General features: G+C 32.4%; 1 protein-coding gene across 13 annotated transcripts in view; it reads right to left on the reverse strand.

The window, feature by feature from the left end:
• Positions 1–21,895, reverse strand: part of LOC108702272 (titin) — a 197,731-nt gene that overhangs the window by 104,886 nt on the left and 70,950 nt on the right. For 8 of the 13 annotated variants that reach the window (XM_041578271.1, XM_041578274.1, XM_041578272.1 and 5 more), the window contains 11 exons: positions 21,050–21,259; positions 20,609–20,686; positions 19,992–20,018; positions 18,619–18,681; positions 15,544–15,696; positions 14,730–14,789; positions 13,949–14,002; positions 11,190–11,273; positions 10,587–10,670; positions 9,392–9,463; positions 8,744–8,824 (listed from right to left, as the gene is read on the reverse strand). In XM_041578271.1, coding sequence (XP_041434205.1) covers positions 8,744–8,824; positions 9,392–9,463; positions 10,587–10,670; positions 11,190–11,273; positions 13,949–14,002; positions 14,730–14,789; positions 15,544–15,696; positions 18,619–18,681; positions 19,992–20,018; positions 20,609–20,686; positions 21,050–21,259 — 966 coding nt within the window. The remainder of the gene's footprint in view (positions 1–8,743; positions 8,825–9,391; positions 9,464–10,586; positions 10,671–11,189; positions 11,274–13,948; positions 14,003–14,729; positions 14,790–15,543; positions 15,697–18,618; positions 18,682–19,991; positions 20,019–20,608; positions 20,687–21,049; positions 21,260–21,895) is intronic. The other 5 variants (XM_041578264.1, XM_041578265.1, XM_041578268.1 and 2 more) reach the window with 5 other exon arrangements.

Consider the following 21,895-nt stretch of genomic DNA (forward strand, 5'->3'; position numbering starts at 1 on the left):
TTAAATCGATTTATTGAAACATCACTCATGTATCCAACGTTTTGGCCCTCATTGGGGTCTTGAGCCGCTGATTATAAATTGTAAAAGATAAAGAAGAATTAAGAGTACTGACAAATACAAGTCCTCAACCCATGAACAATATATTTAAGACATTGAGAATAATTAAGAGTACGCAAAGGCATCTCATCTTCTTTTTTGTCAAAATTTCAAACAGCATTTTGTGTTTTTTTAAATTTTATTGGAAAGCGTTTTAATGTTTTATAATATAGATTTTAATAGGTAGAAATTCAAATTCATTTAAGGCCTCTCTCTCTCTATATGATTATATGATTGGCAATTATGATACAAATACACAAATTCACAGTAATGAAAGTAGACAGGACAAAGAAAACATAAATTAAGAATATAGGGTCTACTATACATAGGAAAACTGCAATATACCTTTTAGTGGTGGGGCTTCCTCTTGCTTAGCACGGGGAACTTTTAGTTTTTCTTCTACTTTTTTGGGCACATCAGGAACTTTAAAGATATCACATGTATTTATAAGAATAATCTTGCTGACCCAAAAGTGGTAAGATTTAAATCACACAAAACATGCCAATACATAAACAATATAGACTATTTCACACATATAAAGATATCAATTTTTTTTTCTAGACACAAACACATCAAATAACATAAATGATAGATTATAGACAATTGTTAAGATACACATAAGAATATAAGCAAATATGCCATAAATGATAAGTATAAGATTAACTTTCACCAGACGTTTAAAAGATTGTTACTTTAAAAGATTGTTTACCTGCTGGCACATCTTCTTTTTTAGTTGCAGCAACAGTTACTTTTTCTTCAGGTGCTACTTGTTTGAGCACTTCTGGTACTTTAAAATAAAGTATGACAGTTGTTTAGGGTATAAGAAAGGCTCTGAATAAGCACTGGTTTATAGAAAACTAGTAGGAGAATGTAAGATTCAGTTGTTCAGAGTTCAGTGTTTAAATACCTCTAGGAGCAGGTGCCTCATTAGTCTTCTTAAATGGAGTTTGCACTTTTTCTTCTGCTAGTGCTTTCTTTGGCTTCTCAGGCACTTTAAGAAACATTATGGGTTGGTTGGTTGGTATTTTTTAAGAATGTTTTTTTAAGAGTGATTTTCAAAGCAAAAAACATATTGTCAACAATCCTTAAAACAATCACTATCTCTTAGTTTATTTAAAAGTGTTATCATCTATATAGCTAGCTAGATATTTGTCTGTCTGTCTAACTATCTTTCTATAGCTAACTATTTTATAGAAACATTTTAAAATATAGATCAGTCCTATTATATTATAAATATATATTGAAAAATTTAATTAATCTATAATCTATCTCTACCTATTGTGAAGAAACATTGCAAAAGCTAGATTAGTGCTAATAGATTATAAATATATCTTGAAAGTAGGCACTTTTTCTTATGCTACTGTTTTCTTTGGCTCCTCTGGCACTTTAAGAAACATTATGGGTTGGTTGGTTGATGTTTATTAATCAGAGGTTTTTAAGAGTACCATTTTCAAAGCATAAAGCACATTGCCAACATACAACCTACATGTCTGAAAACAACTGCTATCTATTAGTTTATTTAAACATTTTATCATCTATCTATCTATCTATCTATCATCTATCTATCTATCTATCTATCTATCTATCTATCTATCTATCTATTTATCTGTCTGTCTGTCTGTCAAAGTAGTTAGCAGTTAAAGAGTTAGAAAATCTATTTAAGGTGAATGTATTCCATTTTTAAGTCTTTAAAATAATTAATACAATATTGTTATTACAATGTACAGGTAGGGGATCCATTATCCAGAAACCCATTATCCAGAAAGCTCCAAATTACATAATCGCCATCTCCCATAGACTGTATTGTAATCAAATAATCCAAATTTTTTAAAAATGATTTCCTTTTCCTCTGTAAACAATAAAAAGCTTGTACTACTACAAACTATGGTATAATTGATCCTTATTGGCAACAAAACCATCCTATTGGGTTTATTTAATGTTTACATGATTTTCTAGTTGACTTAAGATTAAGATCCTTTATATGTAAAACCCCTGAATAGTTCGAATGCAAAAATATTCGAATTTCAAAGTATTTTTTTGGGTACTTCGACCATCGAATTGGTCAAATTCGATCGAATTGAACTATTCGAAGTAAAAATCGTTCGACCATTCGGTAATCCAAGTACTGTCTCTTTAAAAAAAACTTTGACTTCATACTTCGCCACATTAAAGCTACCGAAGTACAATGTTAGCCTATGGAGACCTTCCAGAGCACTTTTCTAAGTTTTTTTTTGATTGAATAAAAATCATTAGATCGGTCGCTTAAAATCGTTCGAATCATTCGATTCGAAGGATTTTATCGTTCGATTGAACGATTTTTATTTAATTTTTTTATTTTAATTTTTTAAAAATGATTTCCTTTTCCTCTGTAAACAATAAAACAGTAGCTTGTACTTCTACAAACTATGGTATAATTGATCCTTATTGGCAACAAAACTATCCTATTGGGTTTATTTAATGTTTACATGATTTTCTAGTTGACTTAAGATAAGAATATCCAAATTACAGAAAGATCCTTTATATGTAAAACCCCTGGTCCCTAGCATTCTGGATAACAAGTCCCATATCTGTATATATGTTTTATTATTTGTATTATTTGTTTAAGAAATCAATTAAAATGTTGATGTATGAAGAGGGAGACATATAGACATCAAAAGAGTTTATGGAGAGGTTATGGGCATACAAAGAAAATGTTGATGACAGTAAACCAACTGTAGTGATGGAAAGAAAGCTTGAGGTTCATGCAATTGCATGAATCCCAGATGGGCTAAGGTACCTTCAGTATAAATCATTTCTTTTTTTTTGGTTATTGTTATGTCTTCCCTTCTTTCTAAAGTAGGTTTCTTAGAATCGTTGGATACTTAAAAGAGATTAGTTTGCTGCTGGAGACTTTTTTGGACATTTATAAGACACAAGAAACACAGATAAAGTGTTATTCTCCCTCACCTTTGGGCTCATACAGGTTATCAAGATGATATGGTTTGCAAGCTGCTAAAACTGTTTCATGAATATCTAAACTAAGGGGCAGATTTACTAAGCTCATGTGAATAGTTCGAATGCAAAAATATTCGAATTTCAAAGTATTTTTTTGGGTACTTCGACCATCGAATTGGTCAAATTCGATCGAATTGAACTATTCGAAGTAAAAATCGTTCGACCATTCGGTAATCCAAGTACTGTTTCTTTAAAAAAAACTTCGACTTCATACTTCGCCACATTAAAGCTACCGAAGTACAATGTTAGCCTATGGAGTTTTTTTTTGATCGAATAAAAATCATTAGATCGGTCGCTTAAAATCATTTGAATCATTCGATTCGAAGGATTTTATTGTTCAATTGAACGATTTTTATTTGATCGTTAGATCGAACATTTTGTGCTAAAATCCTTCGAATTCGAAGGATTTTACTTCAAGGGTCGGATTCGAGGGTTTTTTAACCCTTGAAATTCGACCCTTGATAAATCTGCCCCCAAGTGTATCACATATATATATTGATACTGACTAGAAATGCTAATTATAACTTGCATTGTACACAGAGTTTGACTAGCCTTCTAATCAGGAAGAATCAGCTTACAAGTACAAGTAAAAATGTTTGGCTTTTACTAAATAGTGAAAACATTTTTTGCTAAGGCTGAATGCAGTATTAGTATAAAAGAGTTGATTTTGCAATAAGAAAAGTCATATCTATTCATTTTTATTTCCATATTATTTCACATATCTAATGTTTTTCCTAAATTCTTCATACTAATAGCACAGAGCAAGACAACGCATAACAGGTTTAAACAAAGCAAAATAAAACATACATGAAAACAAACACTTATCCACAAGAAGAGGGTGTAAAAGAACTTAGGCAATTTTAGGAACATACAGAATGACTGTGAGGTTATAAGAATGTGGGAAAGTTTGAGAATATACTTTTTTCTACAGGAACTTTTTCTTTCTTAAGAGCAATTGTTGGCATTCTTTCTTCAGTTACCACATGTTTAGGCTTTTCTGCCACTAATGATGTGACATTATTTTAAGATTAAACAAAAACTACCTGGCAAATAAACAGCACAGAAAACTAGGACAGCAAAAGATATTCTCAGGTAATGAAACATGGGGGTTATTTATCAAAGTCCATATTTATCTCAATATTTTCTGCTACAAACTCTGATAAAATTCACTCTGGTTTTTTACGCTTATTTTTTTCGATTTTTTCACCCGAAAACTCAGATTTCTCATGCTTTTTGCCTGAAAACTTCAAGGTATTGCACGAAACCCAGCGCACATCAAAAAATCATTGGGACTTCTCCCAATGACTTATATGCAACCTCGACAGTTCTAAGATGCTGGATTTTCTGATTCTGACTTTTCCATGCTTGGGGTTTAATAAATTTCAAAAAATTTGTGATTTTTTAAAAGTCTGATTGTATAAAAAAAAAAATCACACATTTTTCATGATTTTTGCATTCAGAGTTTAGTAAATAACCCCCATAGTATTTTTTTGTGGGATTATATCAAATTTTACAGCTGATTAATTTTATCTCTACCTGGGAAGAATGAAAAGTTTCTCTGACGATTTAAGAGTTTAATAAGCATAATTAGATGCATATGTAGATAATTATGAATATACATTAAATGAATATATATTTTTGGGTTACATTGATTACTCATTTGGGAAGTTATTATGTGGTTAGAAAATCAAGAAATATATAAGTTAATATGAAGTTTAATCCAAGAAGAAACAGTAGATAAAGATTTGTACCTTTCTCTGGATAAATCAGTGTTTTTTCATATATTTTTTGTTTCTCTATATTGATTTCAGGCACTGGTTCCTGGTAAATTTCTTCTTCTGCCTCATAAATGTGATCTTCTTCGGCATAAGTTTCTTCCAGTGTTTCATAAATGTGCTCTTCATTCCTTTCTTCCTTCTCGTAAAGATCTTCAACAATTTCCTCCTTTTTATAAACCTGCTTAGGAGCTTCCTCCTCAGAATAGAACTCCTCCAGTGCTTGCTCTTCAGTAACTTCTTCTTTTTTATAAATGTTTTCTTCTTCTGGAATTTCCTCACCATATATTTCTTTATCTGCTTCGTGAACCTCTTGTATATATGTTTCTTCTCTTCCTTGATAAATATGTTGCTTAAAGAATGCCCCTTTTTTGCTATATATTGTTTCAGAAACTTCTTTTTCTTTGTATTCAGTTTGTTGAATTATTTCTTTTGGCAACTCTTTATCTTTTACAGCAACTATTTTAACTTCTTTTGCTTTCTTGGACACCGTTGCCACTTTAAAAATATATGTCCATATTAATTTGCAGTATACATTTTTTGAAGCAAAACACTACACATATACTTGTGTTTGCACACTGAAAAGGAAGCACACAAAAAGTGTGACTTGGGAGTGTAGTACTCTTCTCCTAAGGAAGTGGTCTGTTTAATTCTAGTTTCTAAAAGTAGCCTATTAAATGGAACAGGGGGAAAATGATAACTACATCACTGTACTATATGCTCCTGTCTTTTGTCTATTTCTCCTACAAGTTTTCAAGATGTTTTCCGTGACATCCACCTGGAGTGTGATTTAAGTATTGCATGTTCATCACAAGTTCTGGTCAGTACTAAAAATAAGAAAAAGCAGTAAAACCCCACACTTTCAATAAAATTTATCTACACACAATTGATGAATAATCTAAAAGTTAATGGTTCTTATATGGATTAAATAAGGTGCTAGTGCTGTAATTATAATTTTAAAGTGAGTTCATGGTATCAAACAATTAAAAATAAAGCATCAGCAATTCATGAATAAAAGTTAGAAATTAAAAAATAGCATAGAGGTGGAGTTGTCCCGAAGAAACTAGCTGCGTTGTTCTAAGCCCTGGGACACCACACGTGTTTCTTCGGGACAACTCCACCTCTATGCTATTTTAATTGTTTGATACCATGAACTCACTTTAAAATTATAACTACAGCACTAGCACCTTATGTAATTCATATACTGTTGAACATGAACTTTTAGATTATTCATCAATTGTGTGTAGATAAATTTTATTGAAAGTCACAGCACCTAATTTATAGCACTTAAGCACTTTAATCATATTAATTATTTGTATATAACACAATCGATTGAAATACCATTAATTGTATGTTGGTGCTAAACTGATTGAGAACTAAGCTTATGATTATAATAGCACTAAGCACTTATATAATTAGATCTCAATTAATTTTAGTAAGGTAGTGTGGAGTTTTATGCTTTTTCTTGTTTTTAGTATCCCTATTCTGATTAATATACCTCTACACAGCCTGAAATTGTTTAATACAAGTGAGTGAACATTAATTACAAGCGAACTATATTTTTGTTTGTGATCAAAGTTCTGGTCATTAGTGTGATTCACCAAATTTGGTGTGGAACAGCACATTTCAAAGATTGCAGGTTGTCAGCACGTTTTGAATTATTGAATATTATTGAATAGGTTCATTTGTGTTTCAAAGCTAACTTTTGCAGTTGAAATGCTTTGAATAGATATTTACAATGGAAATTCAAAAAGAGCTGTCCAAAAACACACAGAAACACAGAGACCAATATTAGAACACAGAACAAGCAACACCAATTGCCCAAAACAATGATACCTTTAGAGGCTGGTAGTTTTTCTTCAGGAATGGGTTTCTTTTTTGTCTCTGGAACTTTAAAGATATGATGGGAATATGTGTGAATATTTTCCAGGAGTATTATGACTGACATAATTGAACACATAGATACAAAAAATAAGCATATGGGGTAATTTTCCATTAAGTAAAAAGTTGGTTGAACAAGTTAGAGCACTGCTTAACCTCTTCATTAATTGTACCAGTGCAGAAAGTGCAGAAAGAAAAGAACACACTTTTTAGTTACTTTTTAATAATACCCCAGGCTAATTAACCCATAACAACCAATGGAATAACGCCTAATGAAGAAAATGCTACCTGCTGATAGATTGCTCTAGGTGACTAGATCTGGCACACATTTTCCACTGTTATCACTAAATACTCTGCTTGCGTGAGCCATTTCGACTTTTTTTTAGATGGTCTGATATCAGACATATTTATCTAGGCTTAATGTGTTTGGGCCAAAAACAGAAAAACATTGAATACTCAAACTCACAAAAACATCAAAATAGACACAATAAACACATACACATACAGCCTGAGCTAATACCTCTTGTAGGTGGAGCTTCTTCTGGTTTAAGAGGGACTGCAATGGGTAGCTTCCCAGCTGTTTTAGGGTTTCTTGTGTCCTCTGGAACTAAGACACATTAATACATGGTGTATTTTAGAAGATTAAAAAATGACATAAATATAAGACACCATGAAATAAATCTTAACATGTGTCAGCACAAAAAAACTTGAAGGAAGAACAGCATGTCTTTTCAGAAATGCAATATATACTTTTTAGTCGGACAACATCTTCTTTTGTAGATAAAGGTATATGTACCTTATCTTCAGCAACAATTTCTTTCTTAGGCATCTCAGACACTTAAAAATATCAATGGTATGCAATAAGAGCTATGTTACACTTCCTAAGAGACAAGTAGAACGTGATACAAGCAAACAAAAAAAATACCACAAAATGCATTAAAGACACGGACAAAGAAAAGGTAGACATGACACTATTGCAAACACATAGAAAGTTAATTTTAAAGCACAATGACAGCCATCTTAGCTATGATAGTAGTCTATTCTTTGGGCATTTTAAGTCTAGAAAACAGATGGGATGCTTTTAATTAAGAGCCCTGTTTCTGAAAGAACAACTGCTTGAATTTATATGCCAAGCACTTATTGCAAGACGTTACTGATACATCTGTGGTACTTTCCCCTTTGAAAAATTGAAAAACTGTCAGTTTTTCAACCTAAGGAAAACAGCTAATTTGTTTGTATCAACCGGGTAATTTTAGGCAACTATCAAAATAAATGAATGCCTACTTTAAAGAAGCAGTGATTTGGCATGTTTTGGCCATAAAGCCATAAAGCCAAAACATTCCAAACATTGTTTCTTGAAAAATTTCATAAAGAAGCATACGCTGTATCAATAACACAAGGGTTGTTAACTTATCTACCTTTGGCTGGTTCAGTTTCCTCTTTTTTAGGTACAAAAATGGGAACTCTTTCCTCTGACACTTGTTTTGTAGGCACTTAAAGAATATTATGTCATTTTAGATATGTGCCATTAAAGAATAAAGTAAAAATAGAATGTCATACCCTTTCATTCCACTGACACTCATTACTTTCAGACACAACACAAAAAATATTTCTTTAAGAAAAACACATTTAGTACATTTAGACACCTGTCATATGCCACAAGAACCAAATGTGTTAGTATGAAATTTAAACTTGACTGCTAGATGGTAATGCCATGCAAAGAATGTAGACTGATCCTAGTTGTTGCCCATTCTGTTAAAAGCACAAGAGTATCCCTGCAGTGACATTCTATACCTTTAGCTAGTCGAGTATCCTCTATTGTGGGAAAAACCACTGAGATTTCTTCTTCTGGAACAGCTCTCTTTGGTATGCCCGCTACTTGAAATATATTGCATATATTTTTCTCAGTTTATATGACAGACCAGTAGAAATGGTTAAATTTTCAAAATGATGTTGTTTTGATTGATGAGTAAGGTCATTATGTCTAAATCGGTTACCTGTAGTGGGTGGCTCCTCCCTTCGAGGTGCTACAGTAGGCAGTTTCTCTTCTGGAGTGGGTCTCTTGGAAATTTCCGGAACTTTAAATACATTTATACATTTAAGTTTACTTAATATTATACCAAGACACAGTACAAGATATTAACATTTAGCAAAAAAAATAGGATTGGCTACATAATTAGACATTAACAAATATAATTGCATATGATAAAAATTAAAATGCAAGAAGAAGATTTAAACAAAGCAGTGCTAACATGCTACAAAGTATCCATGATGCAGCATAATATAAAACCACATTTATAAACATATAAAACAAATCACATTTAACACAGAATTACAGACTTAGCAATATTAATTGCCTTCAATGCTAGTTAAGGGATGCAAGGTAACTTATATACCTTTAGCGGGGGGAGTAACTAGTACTTTCTCCTCTGCAACAGGTTGCGTTTGTGTCTCTGGTACTTAAAAATATGTTATGTTAAAATTTTAAATTTTGTTTGTATCTAGTTTTCTTTTCTATAAGAACTGTATATTTAAAATACAGTTATATATAGATAGAATATTAACCAAGACAGCCAAAAGCCTTTGTTGCTTTACATCGAGTTAACGAAATACATTAAGAAAATATGACATATATGCTACTATACCTTTAGAAATCTCAGGTTCTTGCGCTCTAGATACTACAGTTGATTCTTCTAATTTCTTGGGTACCACAGGCACTTTAAAAAATATTCATATTCAGTATTTTGTATTTTATCAATATTATGGTCAGAAAACCATGCAAAATTATGATATTTAAAACTATAATGTTAATAGAGGAATGGTGCTTGAAAGCACACTTACTAAGACAAGACAAAGCAAAATAAAACAAGACATAGACTGTGCATACTATCGTAACCAAACATGGCTGTTGCGTATTGCAGTTGGGAAAATGTTTACAGTTTTTGTTTATAGGCCCCATTGTTTCCATAAAAAAATTCAAAGATATGTGCCTTTGCTCCTGCCACCCCCTATCAAACTATACTTTGCTGTTTGGGGTGTAAGCAATGGCTCAGATTATTTATTTATTTTTTTTATTTTTGTAATGTAGGAAAATGGAAGAGTTTGTCTAAACACTTTATAGAAGTACTTTAAACTTTATAGAAGAAGCTGTTATTATGAACTGTACAAAGATGGCAGCTGAACTATTCTCATTCATGGCTAACCATATCAGCAAAACAAAAAAATAAAGAAAATAGACAATTCATTAGAAATACAGACAATGACATATGTCATATTAAGACCCATATAATTTTTTTTTGGTCAATAGTTTTTTCAGAAGCAATACAATAAATTTAAATAGTAATTTAAAAGAGTATCAGTTAAATGAATGTTGTTGCTGTTTTGGGGAATAACCCTATTTGGATATACAGTACTGTGTACTGTATTTCTTGCAGTAGTAGTATAATAATAGCCTGACTTACATGAAAGGTTAATATGCTATAAACGCCATAAGTGGACATTAAACAACACACATTCACTTCACAAACTTAACAGCTTAAAACATACTTAAACCAACCAGAAAACTGTCTGGTGCCAAAAATGTACACAAATATAAAGAAAAAGAAGAAAAAATAAATAAACTTCAGGTGAAGGTATCGCCTTCTTTTTAGGAGCCAATGGAACTTTCTCTTCTATGCCTTTCTTTGGAGCTTCAGACACTAAAGATATTCATTTAAATTATATTAGAGTCTACATATAGGACTCGGGAAGGTTGAAGATATTTTTTCCAAAGAAAGTATACATTCTCAGCTAAAATAAAATAGGACATTACAGAATGTTTAATACTGTGCTGTTTTATACCTCTGGCTGGTGGAGCCTCTTCTTTTTTGGGAACAGCTACAGGGATTTTCTCTGCTGTAGTAACCTTCTTGGATACCTCAGAGACTACAGAAAATATTATTCATATTAATATGACTATGAAGATTTTCATAATAATTTTATGAATTCATTTTCATATTAATGTTTATGAATTACCAAAGACCTTCATGCATTTAAACACTCAACCATGTTATGGATTTCAATGCATTAACGTAATTTAAAACAATCTGCCAAATTAAATGCATAAGCACAAGTAAAAATGAAAGAATAAAACATGAACAAAAAGCATCATTATTAATGACTTTTTCCAGCAAGGGACATAACTAGAAGAGTAAACACGAAACAATTACTGAGTTATGGAACAATTGAAACAAAACAAAAGTGCAAGAAGAAAGTTAAGTAAGGTGGATTAGAGCATAATGGTCCCTTGTTTAGTATTTTCACATAGACCCAAAGAATTTTTATACAAGACTACATGTCAATAACATATAAAGACAAACATGTACATGCATATAGCCATGGCAAAATCTTTATCTATTATAAATATAAAGAAGCTTGCAGAGAAGATATTACAAAGTAAGATACCTTTAGTTGGTGGTGCCTCTTCCTTTTTAGGAACAGCTACAGGTACTTTTTCCTCAGGCATTGCTTTTTTAGTAACTTCTGGCACTTTAAAACAACATTATTTATTTTAAATGATATGAATACATAAAAAACACTTATAAAACATGACAGTAAAAGGACAACATTTAGCAGGATTCCAAAGTATTTGTATTTAAGGACAAATAGGAAGATATGATAACAAACAGACAAAGCACAAAGCAATGAAACTTAAATTTTACATCCCCTGATTTTAAGTTTTCTCTCACTTTACATTATTTTTTTTGTGGTTCCACCTATATACTGTATTATACATAAAACATTTCCCTGATTTTACATTTTCCCTGATTATATGTGATTTTATTCTGGTCCCTTGTAAAACGTAAAATGGGGGTTCTACTGTACGGTTCTTGAACCCTGATGTACATTACTAAAAGTATCTCTGGTGTCTTTCTTAAATGTAAAAATGTTTGGTTTCCGCACCTTCTAAGCATATGCAACCACTAGTTCAGATTCCAAAATAGCAAAATAGATGTGCTGACAACTCTATAAATGAAAAAAACCAACAAAGCACCACATAATAAAGGAACTGCTAAAAAGAATGAAATCTGCTGAAGAAGCTAAAAGTGAGAAAGCCTTTACGGGCGAAACACGCGTCAGGCATATAGCTCCTTCAGCAGATTGTTGCGGTGGGGGGACAGCACTTAAGGGGAGGCGGAATGGTGGAAAATCCTTTCTTTTTCTTAATTCAGGTACACGATGGACGGATTTCCCATATCCTCATCACAATTATACAGACTCCTCACATGGGCAATTGCTCCTTTCCAATACCAGGTGTTGCAATATAACTAGTGATAGGGAATAGGCCAAATCTATTTAGGTGCCTCTGAGAGGACAAAGTGGCAGTTAACCCTTGTTTGCACACCGTATTGTATTTTTTTGCCTGTAGTGATGTATTTTTAAGAAAATTTTACTTTTTGAATGGTCCACATGCCGTTCCTATACACACCATTAATTACTTTATTCATTGTGCTGCATATACTCTCTAACTAGAGGGCATTTAGGTTGATGCAAGATCTGGGTGGGACCAGTATATCAATCTATTATAGATGCTGTAATCCCAATAATCTATATAATAGATCAGCATACATCTATCAATTTTAAGTGTTTTTAACTTGTGAATTTTTCCCTCATTTTTTTCTATTTTTAAAGGTGCCATTATGTTATGTTTTAATTGGGTTATTTATTTATTTATTTATTAGTGGAATGTGAACTGCGTACCAGTCAATTGGCACTTTACACATTATCAGTACTTTAACTATGAATTAACTATTTTTGGTTTTCACAATACTCAATAATGACACTTATTTCTGTCTTTCACAATATGAATTTAATTATTAATTGAAGTAACCAATATTTAATAACAACAAGATGTGATTCCCTTGTTCAAACTTTATTCCAGCACAACACCATTCATTTTACACTCAATTTGTTAAAGATTGTGCAACATAAGAACTCTCTTTAGCAGTTACTTTCTTCTGTGGTGCTTTGTTGGATTTTGTCTTTCTAAAATGATCTGTACACTGTAACTTTCTGAAGCACTCATATTACTTATAATATGCTTCAATTAAACATGCTGTACGTGTACAGATTACTATAACCATGCCCACCTGCCCCTGTGTCACTGCTGGATTGCCACATGCACATTGCAAAAACCTGTATTTGCATGTGTCAGTAGGAAAGCAGCAGTCCCTTCCTCAGCTCCTGTTGGATATTACTGCCAGGGCTTAAAAAAAAGCCGAAGTTGCACTTTGACATTATAATTTTAAAGCAACCAATGTACTACTGGTTGCGAGTGTGATTACTTTTAAAAGAAATTTAGTTATACCAATATAGTTCTGCTTTTTCTGGTAATATGTTGGTGACTACAATCTACTTTTATTGAAAGTGTAAAATATAATTTAGGTTAGTTTATGAAGTTTTTTGGGTATTGTTCTTAATTTTATCGAGCATGTGTATATTTAAGCAATGATGACAGTACCCAGTGCGTCAATCATACCGTTTACAGATGGAATGTTCCCTTTTACAGAAAGAAAATATCTATTCCTTTGAAGCAGGCCACTGCTGTAATTCATGCAGTTCAAAATGAATTCCTTATGTTTAAAATTTCCTTATATGTCAACATGTATGTGAAACTTGCAACCCTACATAAATAATTTTGTTTCTTTGCAAAATTATATTGTTTCATGTAGGGGGTTATTTATTGAAGTCCGAATGCCAAAAAGTTTTAGTTTTTTTCCTATAAAATCTGAAAAAACTAACATTTTCCGAGATTTATTATACACTGAGGATGGAAAAAGTCTGAATCAGTTAAATCCGGCATCTCAGACCTACCGAGGTTGTATATAAGGTTGTATATAAGTTAATGGCAAAGGTCCCTATCCTATTTGGACGTTTCTGTGGCCTGCGCTGGAATTACCCCGAAAATCCAACTATTTAGGACTTTTTGGGCAAAAATCTGAAAAATTCTGGCTTTTCGGGAAAAAGCCTGAAAAAATCGAGAGATTCGATTTTTTGTGTTTGTCCCTGATCCGATTAAATTGTGCTTTTTTTTTAATAATAAAGAAGGTTAAATCATGGATTCTAGTTTGGTCGCACCTTTGTTATTAAAATATTCAGAAACATTTTGATTTTGATAAATAGGGCCAGTAATATCCATTTATGATTATAATTATTTTGCTTACCTTGCCTCACTTCAACGTCCTCATGAACAGGGACTGGGGATGGTTTTTCATGAGCTTAAAAAATGTAAATGCATATTTTTAATTGCTAATCATAAAAAGTTGAAAAAAGAAAGCAAAATGTAATTTGCATGAGAGATTTCTGCTGGGGACCGTCAGCATGAAGGTATGTTAAAATAAGCTTAAAATAAGTTATTTGCCCATCAAATTAGAAATCAATGAGCCATCAAATGCTGTCTTATTGACTGGTATGTGAAGCTTAATTAATTGGTTAATTAATAACATTAGCTAATGGTTAGCTAAATAATGTTGCCGCACATTTCAGCCATCAAGTAATGGAAATACCTTTCCTTCTAATGCCCACTTCCTCTTCTTTTGCTATAACAATTTTTTCAAATTGCTCTTCTACAGGTTTTCTATTGGATTTTGCTTTGAAACTACATTTTTATGATTTGTTTTTTTCAAAGCCTTATAGGCTCCCCCCTAATGCTATAATCAGTTTAGTAAAAGAGAAGATGAATAGGGATGGGCGAATTTTTTCGCCTTGTTTTGCAGAAAAAATGACGCCCATAGACTTGTATGGCGGCGTGCATCAAAAAAAAAAAGACGTGCGTCAAAACAATTTCGCTGCACGAGAAAAAATTTTTGACGCCCATAGACTTTAATGGGCGTCTGCGACATTTTACCAGTGGCGAATTTTTGGCGAAATAGGTCTAATTCGCCCATCCCTAAAGATGAATATAAATCAAATTATTGCCAATTATTGTGTTAATACTCAGTTTACCTGGTGCCTGATTATGTTCGCTCTCTGGGATTCTTCTTTGTGGAATTTCCTCTTCAATAACTTAAGAAATAAAATATAATGTAAACTAGTTGTGATAAATAATGTAATAAGATATAACTGACAACTGTCAGTCAAAGTAAGAAACAGATATTGTACAGACGTTGATCACATAAAGCCTGCCAAAACAAAGAAACACTAGAGTGTCAATTATTGAATTAAAGAATGTGTTTCTTGTGCATATCGCATATTATTCATGGATATTGTGATGAATAATTCCAAGTGAAATGGACTTAAAATACAAAAACACAAAATTAAATTTTCATAAAAATGTAACATATACACGTAAAAAATCAAAGAGTAAGACCTACATAAATGTAAGACTTTATTAAAGAATGTGTGTTTAAAAAGCTTTGGCACATCTTTTGTGGCCAAGTATTCTGTGACAGTATGTAACTATAAGGTTCAAGAGTTAATTGTTAAAAAGATAAATGTGTGACATAATGATTTATTTTTACAGACCCCATCTCAGAAGAGGGCATTATCTACTTGGAAAACAGCCTCTGGACCTATTGCATTTTTTAAAAAAATAGCCTTATCCAAATGTGAATTTATCTGTGTGGCTTTTGCATTACCCTCATTTACTGAATGAATAAGATAATACACAGTTGAAATACAGAGACTAACATTTTAAAGCAGAGGAGAAGATTACAAAAGGGAGATCACAATTATAATAACAATTACCACATTAAACCCCCCAAGAAGACTTCACTTTGAGCAGTAAACCATTCTGTAATAGACAAAAGACTCTGTATACCTTCTCGAAAAAGTTTTTCTTTTTCTCCGTAAACTTGTTCTTTATAGAACTGTTGTTTTTTCTCATAAGATATCTCCTGTTGATTGTAAATTTGTTCTTCCCCATACACAGGTTTCGCATAAGCATCCTCAGCTCTCCTACGTTCAGCAGGGACTTTAAACACATTTATTTATGTTAACAAACTGCTATTGAAGAGAACGCAACTCACAAGAAGAAAAAGAGAAGTATTTTTTTTCTTAGAAAATGTCTTCAACAAAGAAAGATACAGAAACAAATTCATATATAAATACATATATATATGTATACCAAGAATATACCATAAGAGAAACAGACAAACTACGTGTGATGCAAAAAAACATACTAATACTAAACAAAAAGCAGAACAGCAAGCATTGCCAACAGAACAAATATTAAAGAGTTTAAGGGACACATAATTATAGGTCTCAGGTAATCAACCTAACAATATAAAATTGTGAATATATGATGTGTGCATATACTTCATATATATATAAATATGTGCATATATTCAGATATTTAAAAGTATTTCACATTCTAACTACAAAGAGAAAACACATAATAGTTGAGGGAACTAATAAAAAATATAAACTATTTTCAGTGAAAAGTATGTCTTATAGATAGGAAAAAAAATGTGGTGAAAGGAAAAGATGTTTAACTATAAAAGTAAAATGTATTTAATACTAGTATTAGATTCCTGATTTTTTTTCTGTGTAATTGGCTAATTACAAACCAAATGAGGTTTTTTGGCAGGTGATATATAGCTTGTGATTCTTCCACTGGACAGCCCTATTTTACAATACTTAAAGAACGTCAAAATGTGGCAGTTTTTTTTATAGAGATGTTGTTGAAAAAAGAATTAAAAACAAAAGTGTGACAAACAAAACTGCTTCTTCTGTAGATTATGAATTTATAAATGCAAAGTAACATACAACAATACAAATGACAGGACTGCAAAGATGACACTATAGCAATTCCACTGCAGCAAAAAGATTTAGTTGCATTCTTAAAACTAAACAGTTGTGTTGCTAGTCTCTGATTTTGCTTTTTACACAATAAGAAAGAGTTACTCACTTTATGAGAAGAAAGATAATATAATGCTGTCAGTGCTATCAAGCATTAACATTTTGTACAGACTTATTTTTCCATAACCAAAATAATTTTTTGTTATAAAGTAATGTACTCTGATTCTCATATTTTGGCTAGACTAATGTCTTATTTAAGATTAGTTTGTTGCTTCACATGGGTCAAGTCCTTGCAAATGATTAGTTCCTATATTGCTGCAATTTGTCATACTGGGGATCAAAACAACACAGTGACTACCAAATAATGTAGATAGAAACACCATGGCAACAATAGCATCCTGAGCTATAATTGGCATTGGGCTTCATGAAACTGAGCAGCAATAATATCTGAGCTTTACAGATTTTGGGCAATGGTCAAGTTATTTTTAGCTTCTCACACTGCAGTTATTATTAAGTATAACAAAGACATAGCACGTCTTTTCTTTCTTGACTAGATGTTGCTAAAGAATCATTCTTATAAAGCTTTTTTCAAAAACTGATTGGCTAAGCAGCAGCTGATGGCGAAGCTAGTGCGGTTGGGATTTTTTGTTGCTTGCCAGGTGCAGAAACTTTAACATATAATTTTTTTTAATGATTTTTTTGTTAAATATTGCAAAGAGTATAATGGTATTTCCATGTATTGCTAACTTGCATTGATCATACAAGTATCCCAGAAGAGAGAGAGATGAGAGAACTTTACAAAAAAATATACAAGACTGTATACACAGGTCTAGAACAAGTCATTGAATACATTTATATGTACTGACATAACAATATAGGACACAGAGAACAAAAGATGACTGTGTGATTTACGCCTCAACAAAGAGCCATGTGCATGGTGTTTGCTATGCATAAGCACTATTACGTTATAGGTTTATTTTTAAGAACTTATAGCAGTGATTTGACATTACACTTAAATAATACTGCAGTTGGTTCAAATGGTAAGTTTCAGCGAGAACTGAATTATATCTGAGTAGGACAACATACCACCAGTTGAAGATATACTACCTTATTTTAATTCTGTTACTCCTGGATTCCCTTTATATCAGACTAAATTGGAATTGGTATTATTGGTATTAAATAAACTGTTAATAAGGGGCCCATTTAAGATTGCTCATGCTTTTCGGGATGTGCAATCTTTAGTGAAAACCCACATGAGTTTACTAAGCATGAAGGGTTTCATGCCAAAAAAAGCTCAGCAATCTTCGTATGTTTGCCTAAAAGCTGCTTACGTTTTTCTACATTACAAAAGCCTGGCAAACTCATTAAAGATTAAAGATTGATTGTGCAAAAAAACACAGGCAACCATAAATGCTCCTCTGTTAAAGATCTCCCAGCTCACTATAACACAAGACACAGAAAAAAAGTGACTAGACACATTTAATTGATATTTGGAGAAAGAGCTGGTGGTGTCCACGAAGCAGGAGAAACTGCGGCATGCACTGGGGATGCATGTAGCCTCAATCAGCATTATAACATGGCTGATTAATTTTTTCTCAGTTTCTGATAGCCTTCTAAGATTTTCTATTCACTTTTATCACAATTATGTTGGCTGCAGCTTGAAAGTATTTTCAATTAAATTATGAAAACCTGTCATCAATAAAAACTTTTGTTGATTACATCTATAAGATGTATGATCTACTGTATGTAAAAAGAAGCCCTTTAAACCAAAATAATTTTTAGTAAGACCTTTAGTAGACCTTTTACTAATAAATGGAAGGGATTTTATACATCTTTGTATTCTCTGAATCAACTGCAATTTAATTGAATTCTTTGTTGTGTAATTTTCATTTTTATTTACAGTTATGTATGTCTCTATAATATACTGTCTAACAGCAATAGATACAGTTGCACTGTATTATATTACTGTATTGGATATTCCTTAAATTAACTTAAAATGATAAATGTACTGCAGTGTATGTACAAATAACTATTTAATCCAGATTATCTGTTTTAAACTGAAAATTTACTGAAAATTTAGATGTCAAATACATACCTTGTTTTATTTCTTCTTCTTCCAGAGGAGCAGGAATATATGGTATTTTAGTATCAGGAACATCTAGAAAGAATTAATTCAATAAAAAAAACTTTTTATAATCCTTTCAAAAGATATTATGGGTCAAGCGTCCTTATATATAGTTCTTATTTTATAAGCAACTGTTTCCTGAAATTTTGTAGTGTTGTAAAGGAAAGGCTTGGTTTCGTTTGTTACCTCTGAAAAATGGAACCTTTGCATGGCATCAGGAACAAAAACAAATATTTTTCAAATTAACATCCCCACAACAGTATGGGGCCGATTCATCAAGGGTCGAATATCGAGGGTTAATTAACCCTCGATATTCGACTAGGAACTAAAATCCTTCGACTTCGAATATCGAAGTCGAAGGATTTAGCGCAAATGCTGCGATCGAACGATCGAAGGATTATTCCTTCGATCGAATGATTAAATCCTTCGAATCGAACGATTCGAAGCATTTTAATCCAACGATCGAAGGAATATCCTTCGATCAAAAAAACTTAGGCAAGCCTATGGGGACCTTCCCCATAGGCTAACATTGACTTCGGTAGCTTTTAGCTGCCGAAGTAGGGGGTCGAAGTTTTTTTTAAAGAGTCAGTACTTTCGACTATCGAATGGTCGAATAGTCGAACGATTTTTAGTTCGAATCCTTCGATTCGTAGTCGTAGTCATAGTCGAAGGTCGAAGTAGCCCATTCGATGGTCGAAGTAGCCCAAAAAACACTTTGAAATTCGAAGTTTTTTAACTTCGAATCCTTCACTCGAGCTTGATGAATCGGCCCCTTGATGTATGTAAATAAATGAAGAATGTATTTATTATATCAGCATTCAAGATATGGGATTTTCTATGAAAGGCTGTGGTGATAAATGGAAAACTGGTAAAATTTTAATATTGTTTGCATGTCTTTCTAGCAATATATAGCTATTTATATTAAAATGAAAATCAGTAGCTGGCCCAAACATAATTTTCTTCCTACAAGAAAATGATGTTACCCCAGCAGACATTCTTGTGTTTTGCTTTCTTTTTGAATATGGTGCACTTTTACTATTTTTCCGATTAACTTAACAGATAAAAAGTCACCTACTAACAAAAAATACATATATTTCAAATATGTATCAATCCAAACATGTACAGGTATACCACATATATATTTTCACTTGGCTTATACTCCCCTATTTTAAAAAAAGAGGCCATTAACCACTTCTAGTTCTGTATTATGGGATGCATTTCCATCCACTTTAAGTTAAGCAGTCACAATGCACTGCTTTAAGTTAAGTAATTAAGCATAATTATATATAAACACATACATGATGCTGCTACAACCCCTAAAAATCAGATGATTTTCTCTTTACCTGGTGGTCTTAGTTCCAGTTTCATTTCTGTCAAAGAACACAGAACATTAGCAATGAAAGCAGATGAAAAACATCATACATTTTAAATTACTGACAGTGAAAACTGCAGTTGTAAAAAAATAATGCAATGAACAGCACGGTGTAAAAATGTTTAAAATGTGTGTTCTAAAGTCATGACTCAGATGCAGAAAGATGGAAATGTGACCATGTCTGCAACCTATTGCACATTGTGCACTTATTGCAATCAATACTTTCAGGATTCAGCTGCCATCTCCTTGGCATGCCACTAATTCAAAAGAAGGCTACAAAATCAACAACTTTATAAAATATTTATGGAGTTGGTTGAAACCTAGTTTTTTTGAAGATAACATCTGTTTTTATAGCACAATTTTATACTTGGCTACACATGAGCAAATTTCATTACATTGTTTTTCTCGTGATTTTACATATTGCGAGGTGAATTTTTGTGCTAGTGCTTTGATGTATATTAATGCCACATATTGAGACACCTTGGCCTTTGGTTGGCTACTCTGCTCAGGTGCTTTTGCATTGCTGTTAACTATACAGTCGTGACCACATTTTTAATGCAATCATATAGATTAAAAATATTCCCATACCGTTAGTTGTTAAGTATAGTTCAGCTGTGCTTGTTGCTTCACCTCGTGGCTCAAGGCTTGCAATTACTGAATATACACCTGCAAAAAAATGTATATGCTCTAATAAAACCATACTAATTTCTCATCAACATGATGGCCATGTTTTCTATGCAGAAGGTTGATTAACAGTAAAAATACATTAACACGACTTTATAAGAGTTAAAATTAATCATTATCATTTGAGATCATCAAGCTATAAAGAGCTTAAAATAGGTTGGCAAGCTACATACAGTATCACCTTCATCTACTGTATGTTGTTCTAAGTCTGTATAATCTATTAGCTGACATTTCACCAGACAAAGTAAACTGCTGAAATACAGCAATACTAACGTTATTAAAAAAACTTCAAACACATCAAGAGCCATATGTTCTGTATAACAGTAATTATAAATAATACAGTACCTTCATCTTCTGCCGTAACATTGTGAATTGTCATGTAATGGCAGCTCCCTTCACTTCTGAAGCTATATTTGGCACTTTCTTGTAATTCCATTGTACCTTTGTACCATGTGACAATAGCATCATCAAATGATACCTCGCATTCAAAGGTTGCTGATTCGTGCTCACTCACAACAATGTTATGTATGGTTTTTGTGAACTGAATAGGTTCAGCTATTAATTAAAAGAAATAATATGTGTTAAAATCAGAGAAATAGCCTCTAAAACAGGGGTCCCCAACTTTTTTTTTACTCTGAGCCACATTAGTTGGAGACTAACACAAGCATGAAAAAGGTGCTTGGAGGTGTCAAATAAGGGTTGTGATTGGCTATTTGGTAGCCCCTATGTGGACTGGCAGCCTACTGGAGACTCTGTTTGGCAGTACACGTGGTTTTATGCAACAAAAACTTGCCTCCAAGTCAGAAATTCAAAAATAAGCACCTGCATTGAGGCCAGAGAGATCAACATCCAAGGGATTGAGGATCACTGCTCTAAAATATGAGATGTCTTATAGAGGTGAGCCATATACTTATTATGTATCATCACTACTTATTATTTAACCAGTTTATACTATCTGGTGAATACAATTGGTTTAAATTGTATAATGTAATTCAATAGCCTTTGCAGTGGTTTGACTAAAGTTTATTAGTGCAGAATACAGGATACCACCCACAGGTTAACTTGGTGAACAATGAATGAGGAAATCATTGACTTCAGGATGCATAATAATGTGCAGACATCTGTAAATAGTATTACTGCCACTCAAGCTTTAAAAGGGCAGCAAACTTTTTTTTTATAATCTCATATAAT

This window comes from Xenopus laevis, chromosome 9_10S (assembly GCF_017654675.1).
Source record: "Xenopus laevis strain J_2021 chromosome 9_10S, Xenopus_laevis_v10.1, whole genome shotgun sequence".
In the NCBI taxonomy this organism is placed as follows: domain Eukaryota; kingdom Metazoa; phylum Chordata; class Amphibia; order Anura; family Pipidae; genus Xenopus; species Xenopus laevis.